This window comes from Lipotes vexillifer, unplaced genomic scaffold (assembly GCF_000442215.2).
Source record: "Lipotes vexillifer unplaced genomic scaffold, Lipotes_vexillifer_v1.1 scaffold1643, whole genome shotgun sequence".
In the NCBI taxonomy this organism is placed as follows: domain Eukaryota; kingdom Metazoa; phylum Chordata; class Mammalia; order Artiodactyla; family Lipotidae; genus Lipotes; species Lipotes vexillifer.
The window spans coordinates 195,388-203,998 of NW_006784879.1; the positions used below are offsets into that span (position 1 = coordinate 195,388).

Below are 8,611 nucleotides of genomic sequence, written 5' to 3' on the forward strand. Positions count from 1 at the left end.
CGGTACGCGGGTCTCTCACTGTTGCGGCCTCTCCCGTTGTGGAGCACAGGCTCCGGACACGCAGGCTCAGCGGCCATGGCTCACAGGCCCAGCCGCTCCGCGGCATGTGGGATCCTCCCGGACCGGGGCAGGAACCCAAGTCCCCTGCATCGCCAGGCGGACTCTCAACCACTGCGCCACCAGGGAAACCCCTACTAACATTATTTTTAAAGGACTTAATAAACTTTTTTTGGTTTTAATTTCCAATATGATAAATACCAAAAGATAAAACCCACATGAACAATGCAACCATTTTTAAGAATATAAAGAGATTCTGGGACCCAAAACATTGAGACTGGATACTGTAGGCCTACCTACTCCTATCTTATTCTACATACAATTTTCTGTTTTTATTGAAAAATATTTACAAAATAAAATATCTTCCCTTTATGTTTCTCAGTAAACTTTTTCATGATCTACACAGGAAACATCTTCCCTAAATGGGAGTATGACATTCCCTCAAATATAGGAAGAGGGAGAACAGCTCTAAGCAAGAGAAAACTGCCTGTTCCACAAAAAGGAATAAAATCTGAGCTTGAGAACTGGGGGCTTTAGGCTTTAGCCACATCTACAGACATAGCTGAGCCTGCTTCACCGTCCACCGTAGACCCAGGCTGTGCACAAAGGCCATATCCATCCAGCACACTTTTTCTTTGCTCAATTCAGTTGGCCAGAACTCTTTGAGGACTCTGCTACAATTCTGGACTCCCTGCCAGGTATGGTATTTGGGGGGCAAGATGCTGGTGGTAAAAAGAGGCAACCATCCTCTCTACAATTCCAATCATCCAAATGGCATGAAAGGTACACCTGGAATCTCAGGTTTCTCTCTCTGCATTGCAGAGAGAAAAGATTTCTCAAGCTGAGATTCATTGCGATGGAGCTATCATATCTGCCCACCTAAAATAAGTAGCAGCATCTCCAGGGTTGAGGAGATAGGCCGGGATAGATGACCAGAAAGACTTGCCAGGGGCAGGGGGGTGGGGTGAGAGGGGGGTTGCAATGCTCAGCTTTGTCAGGTATCAGAATCACTTTGCTAGGTCTGCTCTTACAGAGAGAAGGGGAACGGAATTAAGTTTCTTCTCCGGGGCCTGATCACACAAGCCACAGCCCTAAATATAGTAAAGTCAACATCTTAAAACCTACAAGTCTCTCAAATAACTTGTAACAGGCTTCAGTGTTTTATTATCACTATCATAAGGTAGATATTGGCAAACTGATTTCCACCAATATATGCATATAAACCCTAGCCATCCCCAATAAAGGAATTGTAAATTCAAAGTCATTTGTTAGGATTTTAGCATAAAGTTCCCTTATAGAAAAATGTTCTAAATGGCAATTAGGCAAAATAGTACTGTATTTTATATACAGGGTAGATTATATAGATTTGTGGGCTGGCATAAGAACCTAAGAATTAAATTGTTTCCACAGTTTATAAGTGTAAATCCTGGACTTGAGGTACACTCATGCACCCCCATCCCAAACCAGTTGTAGTGATAAACACACTGGAAACTCTTACTTAAAAGGCAAAATCTAGAGATTCTTAGGCTCTCCTGATTCCCCTTATAAAAAAAGGATTCTCTGGAGATAATGTATACTTATAAGTACTGACAGACAAGGGCAGCTCTGAAAGCAAAATCAGAAGTGAAAGAAAGGAAAGAAAGAAGCTTACCTGTGGTCAAGATGACTGAAGTCTTGTAAATTCAATTCCCTGGTGTCTTGTGTCAGATAAATTGTATCCACATCCTATTTGAAACATAATTCAGTCATATAAACAGTCCCCATAGAGGATCAGGGAAGCAAGAGAGATGCAAAGAGAATGAGACAATGACACAGGCAGATTCTTATCTAATCTGAGGAAGGAAGATTTTAAGCAAGCAATAAATGGTGGGGGGGAAAAGAGAGAGAGAGCGAAATAAGCCAGTCAAATACTGGAATATTCTCCAGGTGTGCGTGTGCGAAAGTGCATGTGTGCATGCATGCAGATACACTTACCCATTGTACTTCTTCCCTGTATGAAAATCCAAGCCAGTCACAAACACAGGCATACATCTGAGAAAATCCTCCTGAATTATACAATAGAAATGTGACAGGTTTTCGACTAAAAGCTTTTTAAGTTAAAATTTAAAAGCTTAAATATGGCCGATGTTGACAATGCTGATTATTCTCTCCTTTTGGGAAAACAGCAAAGATTCTCCCCCCTGTTCTACAGTAAGTACATAGCAGGATGCAATATAGCTTAAATATAGGATGTTTGTCCACCAATCTAAAGTCTGTGCGGTGCTAATTACACCTTAAAAGTAATTGTACCTTTACGGTAGCACACTAGGAATAGACTTAGCTTCCTGGCAAAACGGCAGCCATCCAGCCATTTATTTTTTGGTTTTAAAATGCATGCTCACCACAGGGGCCCTGCTCGGCCACAGTCTGGCTGTCCCACAGAGCCTGGAGACTGGCCAGTCGCTCAGATGGCTCCATGCAGACTTTTTTCATGATTCTCCTGTAAGATCAACAAAAACAACGATACATTTCAAAAATCAAGTTTTCTGAAATGCACTCAGAAATGTATTTTGTGATACACCATTTTTTTTTTAAACAAAGATCAGTTTCGGGACTTCCCTGGTGGTCCAGTGGTAAAGAATCCATCTTCCAGTGCAGGGGATGCAGCTTCCATCCCTGGTCAGGGAACTAAGATCCCACATGCTGCGGGGCAACTAAGCCTGCGTGCCGCAAATACTGAGCTCACACACCTCAACTAGAGAGCCCGCGTGCTGCAAACTACAGAGCCCATGTGCTCTGGAACCCGCACACCACAACTAGAGAGAAGTCCAGGCACTGCAACAAAAGATCCCACAGCCTCAGCGAAGATCCCATGTGCCGCAACTAAGACCCGACACAGCCAAAAAAAAAAAAAAGACGGGTATCACTTCAATTTTGGTAAATATAATTCCATTTTTTGAGTACTAGGAGCTGGAGAGCTATTGGAACTTAATAATAAAGCCCTTTATTTAACGCCAATTTGTAAGCTAAAGGTATCTAACAACATAAATATTCTCCATGTTTAGTTCTTTCACAACATTAGATTTTATTAGAATAGTTAGAAAATGGTGTGTTCCACTCAATTATCTAATTTATCTAATAATAATTTATTGGATTATGTGTACACTAAATATAAATTACTAATTTTCAAGGAATTAAAGTACAAACCTCTTCTGTCCTTCCATAGTACAAATAGTACAAATGTCCATCAAGAAACTGGGCATTTCATATGGGAAGAGCTGCTCCTTTTACTATCTCTTCCCCTGGACTACAACTCCTAGGGAGGCCTGTGCTTTCCAGAGACTGAACACAGTTCAAATCAGTTAGCAAATAACGTGTGATAGGGAGGGGATGACAGGAATCTAGGAGCTAAGTGGGAACCAGGTCACAGTGAGCCTCAGAGGTCAAAGGAAGGGGTTGGGATTTTATTCTCAGGGAAATGAGGAGCCACAGAAAGGCTACACGGGGAGTATAAGATGATCAGATAGCACTGTAAACAAACTTCTACAGGGGTGGGGGGTAAGCCTGGGGCAAACTTGGGAAATAGAGAGATAAAATAGCTTGAAAAATTAAAAAGAACTTCCAGTGAGAGTGAAGGTCATGAATTGTTGGTGGCACCAAGCTGAACAGCTGTGTGATCTTCTACAGCTCCCAGCAGCCCAAATGTGTGTGAAGAAAGGGCAGTTGGCTTGCTGCAGGGATGCAGGCTTTCCAGGCAGGCGAGCCAGAAAAACAGTGGGGACAGAAGGAGTGGGGGATACTGACAGGGCCCCACTGTAGTGATGGACACCATGGGGCTTGGCAGTCAGGAAAGGAAGGGAAGGCAGGAAGGAGATGGAAACAAAGGGAAAGCCCAGGGATCCATGGCCTGGAGGCCCCCCAGAAGTCCAAGTAAGGGTATCGCCAAGGGAGAGAAAGTGAAAGACTAGAGGCTGTGGTCCGAGAGAGATGACTAAATGATGATTTCACCCCAGGAGAAGCCGTTCCAGGAGATGACAAGGTCTAGGGTGTGGCCATCAAGGGTAAAGCGGGGTGGAGGGGTCATGGGCTGTGAGGAAGGCTGCTGGCAGGTCGAAATCACCCAGGACCATCACAGGCCCTGGCTGCAAAGTGGTGAAATAAACATACTAAGTCACACTGAACATCATTTTAATCTTTCTTTAATGATTTAAAGCACTTTGGCTATGTGTATAATGCTCATCCTTATGAATTTCAACCACCTTGTAGAGTACTGGAAGAGAATGGTCCCAATTATTTCCATTTTCTGATTGGATGAATATTCCAGATAAAATGTGCTAGAGCCTGACAAGTTGCCTGGCTGGCCTGTTCTACTACTAGAAAAAAACTTCAAATACATACCCAAGCATTTAAATACAAGCATTCTGCTAGCATTGAAAAATACTCCTACATCTTTATAATTTTTATGACTGAAGCATAAGTAGGTATTACCAATTGATGTCAAGTATCAGTGATCCCTTCAAATTCTTGTGTAAATGCATGACATCTACAAATGCAACATGATTTTTCTCTGTTTTACCTGAACACACATATGATTAACTCTCATTATTCTAAAAGTTCTTAATTTGGGGACAACTGTTCCAAATCATTATGAAGATGTTCATAATGAAAGTGATACTACAGAATCCGGCGATTCGGAATGGTTCATCGCGGTTCAATACCATCATTCTGGTATTGCAGTGGCATTATTTTCTGGCTACAAGACAGCGAAGCCGGATATTATGTAAAGAAGGAACAGAGTGGTTGGAAGCAGATGCATTTCCACAGATGAATTAAGTAAACCTTGGACACACCAAGCTGGATTTATGTCTGACTTCATCTGAGATCACATTTCTCTTCTAAAGTTCTTGCTTTATTTCAGCTGGACTGTAGGGCATGTTGTTTCAATAACACACAGGATGAAGTTGAGCTAGTCCAAAACAGACAGAAAGTAAGGCAGCAAGCTGGTAGGATTAAGAATAGGAAGGTGGCTGTCTAGGATTATAGGGAGAAATAAACTAATCCTTATGGCAGGTTCAGAAACCAGAGCCTAATTTTACTCCCAAAACAGCACTGGACAGTCACACTCAGAAGTAGGAGGAAATCATCTGGAGAGTGAGGGAAGCGGCCAGTGTAGACATCCATGTGAACAGGGCCTTGCTGTGAGGTGGTTACACCTGGCGTTTTTCCTAAACTTCAAACCACCCTTCAAAAGTATCAGTCTGAGCTTCTCCAAGTAGCTCCCCTTCTGTAACAGTTTTCATCTTTCTTTTTTCAGGAAGGAAAAAAAATTAGGTATCAGGAACTAAAGGAGTATCACGAAACAAGTGCATTTATTTACATAAGAGGTAAAGTCATAAGAACTAAACTTCCAGAAGGCGGCAACTGTTTCTTATGTTTTCTAACACTAGACAGAGAGGACGAGGAAAAGAAAAATCTACCCCACATGAGTTCTGCCTGTAGCTAAATAACAGCAAAGAGCCATCTGTGTATGCACCACAGGGCACCCGCTCACACATACACACACAAAAAGAGCGCGTGTGTGTCAGACACAGACAGACAAACGAGTTGCTGTCAGAATAAGTGCCCTAAGAGGTAAACCAAAATCCTAGCAAACAGATATGTACATCCCGCCACTCACTAACAGGCGGCACTATACAGTTGGACCAACTACATTTACATTCTGTGCATTTAATTTACACAAGACTCAGAAAATAGTTGTATGTGGTAAGAACAGTGAACTCGGTGACAAGCATGCCCGCTCTCTATGCAAATCTCATGCTTAAATTGTTGACACGGGAAAAAAATCTGCAAATTATTTTAATCCAGGTAAATTAATTGGTTTATCAGAAATTCAATTCCAGTGCTCATCCTATACCATATGGCAGTTGCCTCCAGAAAAGGACACGTTTTATTGACGTAAACCACACCACACAGTGCTACCTACTGCTTTAGAAAAATATAGAAACTGCCACAGCCTGTAAAGCACCTTTCTGTTGTTTAACCATAAACTTCTATTTTGCCACTTCTCTTCACTTATAATAACCTCACCTTTTCATACTTAACCGGCTTTCGACTTGAAAGGGATTTGCAATTCCATTTTTATCATGGTAGTAAAGACGCATTGTCCTGACATACCGACACTAATACCCAGCCAACTTTCAAATTGTCACATACGTGAAAGAATAATCCAATATGATGAAAGCCTAGAAGAAAATCATGTTAGAAGGTTACTGTTCTGTCACCTAAAAAGGTGTTATGAGCCACATTTAACAACAAAGAATCAAATTAAAGAAATGCAACCAACTTACATAGAAACATATAATAATAATAAAAAATCATAAACTTCAAAGAAATTCCCTACGGATGTCACCCATTTCCTTTCCAACAGTGGAGGCTTTCATTCCAGGGCCTCTGGGTAAGAACAGCAACGGGCTATACAGCTTAAGACTTGTGGAGCACTTGTTAAGCAGTCAGCACGAGTTAATTTAATCCTCGCAAAACTGCATGAGTATCATTATTCCCATTTTACAGAGGAGGACACTGAGGCATTGAGAAGTGCATTAACTTGCCAAGAGTCTCACCCCCTAAAGTAACCAGACAATCTGACACCTTCTAGTTCCACCTGGAGGCTCTCTTCCCCCAGGTTCAGAAATCAGTGCTACAAGACTGACTCTCCCTTAAGTGTAGCTGTCATTTCATTCTAAAGTTCAAAAGCCTTCACTAGCTCCCTACTGCCTATCCCAGAGGCTTTTATTCAGGGCCTCTCCAGGTGTGCCTTACCTTTGTCTCACAGTGATATCTGCAGGCTCCCAATTCTAACTGCTTTAGGCTGGCTGCTGTCCTCCTAAGGCAAGTTAAGTTACAGCTGCACCTGCCCTCACCTCTGCCTCCAGCCTCCAACCTCTGCCATTTCCCCCACAGAACTCTCCCTGGAGCTCACCCCCAACAAAAGCCCACCTCTCAAAACAAAGAGGAAAACAAACACAAATCAAACATTATTTTCTTGACATCCCAAGTTACATGGAACTTTCCCTTCTCTGAAATCTGAGGATATTTCACTCTCTTCATGATATTATTTGTGGAACTTTCTTACGCTACCTTTAGACAATAAACTCTTAGATGGCAGGAAACATTTCACTCATCTATGTTCTCTAGTAAACATTTTTTAAATTAGTTCTAACTCGCCCTAATGATTCAATTTAATATAAAAAAAAAAATCTAGCTTGGTTTTGGAGAACAGCCAGGGTTCTTGGTATTAGAAAAGCTAAAGGCCATAACATAAAACAGTTTCCTGAAGGGAACTGCCATTACAGACATCTCTGTGAAACAGATTAAACAACACTTAGGCTACAAATATTTCCCTAGTTTCCTCCCATTACCACTGCCTTAGAGATGAGGCCTCCAGTGATAGTGACTATCACACAGCAAAGATGAGAACGTTGACAAAACAATGCTAATGGTGATCTGATTTTTAAATTTAAATTTTCTTCTTGAATCTTTACATTTTCTCTATATTTTAAAATAAACTTTCCTTATTTAATGGCAGGGGTGGGCGGCAGGGAAATGGCACTCTGTGAGGGGAGAGAGGGAGAGAGGGAGAGAGAAACATCCTAACACATACATGTAGCAGGGAGGTGAAGATTCTAGGTGTAAAAACTTAATTTTAATTAAAATTCTTCATTTTTTTTCCTACCAGCATTCTCTTGACTACAGTCAAGGGGACTGGTTATATTTTATAGAGATATATACTATTTTTATATATTTGATTTTGATCATGGATGTTATTTCAAAATTATATTTAAAACCAGAAATTCAGGTCCTGGCAGGTTATCATTTCATTTATAATACATACAGCCAACCTTAGGTTATTCAAGAACGTATTATGTTAACTGAGGCCCTGGCTGTGTTTGTCCTCCTGATTCACCCAGTTTCTGATATCTGCTCATCAGACTTTTCCCCAATGATCAGGCTCTACCTGAGTAAGGAAGGACATGAGGGCTAAGGACCCAAGGGCCCCACGATGGGCTCAGGTAATACATTTGATGGGACAAATGACTCAAACAACGCTTGAGAATTCCAAATACAGTATCATATTCTCCAACTTACTATGAGTAGGTCGTATGACATAACCGGGGACCTGTTTTCTTTTGCGTGTTCTATATTGTTTACGTAAAGGATCTATTTCCCTTCCTGACAGCGCTGACTACTAGGAACGTAGAAGAAAGGGTATGATTACCTCCTCCTTCCACTCTCTCTAGTCACAATAACCAACACCAATAGAATTATACATTTCCCCGGCCAACCTCGTGTAATACAATCTAAGGAACTTCACGAGTAAAGGCAGAACATGCAAGTCACAAAATATTAAGAGTTTATTTTGACAAGCTAACTGTGCATGTTGGGTAAGAAAGCAAATGAAAGTCAAGTATGTTTATTTAAATTCTCTGCCCAGTCATTTTCTAAATTATAATCTATACCGTCTTCCATGTTGGTATATTCATTTGAACTGCCTCTCCTTTCCCTACCCTTTCCTATA

General features: G+C 41.3%; 1 protein-coding gene across 2 annotated transcripts in view; it reads right to left on the minus strand.

Annotated features, from left to right (window-relative positions):
- The window catches only part of CARMIL1 (capping protein regulator and myosin 1 linker 1), a 333,075-nt gene that overhangs the window by 176,437 nt on the left and 148,027 nt on the right, over positions 1-8,611 (minus strand). For both annotated transcript variants that reach the window (XM_007457010.1, XM_007457009.1), the window contains exons 6-8: positions 2,439-2,536; positions 2,032-2,102; positions 1,709-1,782 (exon numbers count right to left, since the gene is read on the minus strand). In XM_007457010.1, the coding sequence (XP_007457072.1) occupies positions 1,709-1,782; positions 2,032-2,102; positions 2,439-2,536 (243 nt within the window). The remainder of the gene's footprint in view (positions 1-1,708; positions 1,783-2,031; positions 2,103-2,438; positions 2,537-8,611) is intronic.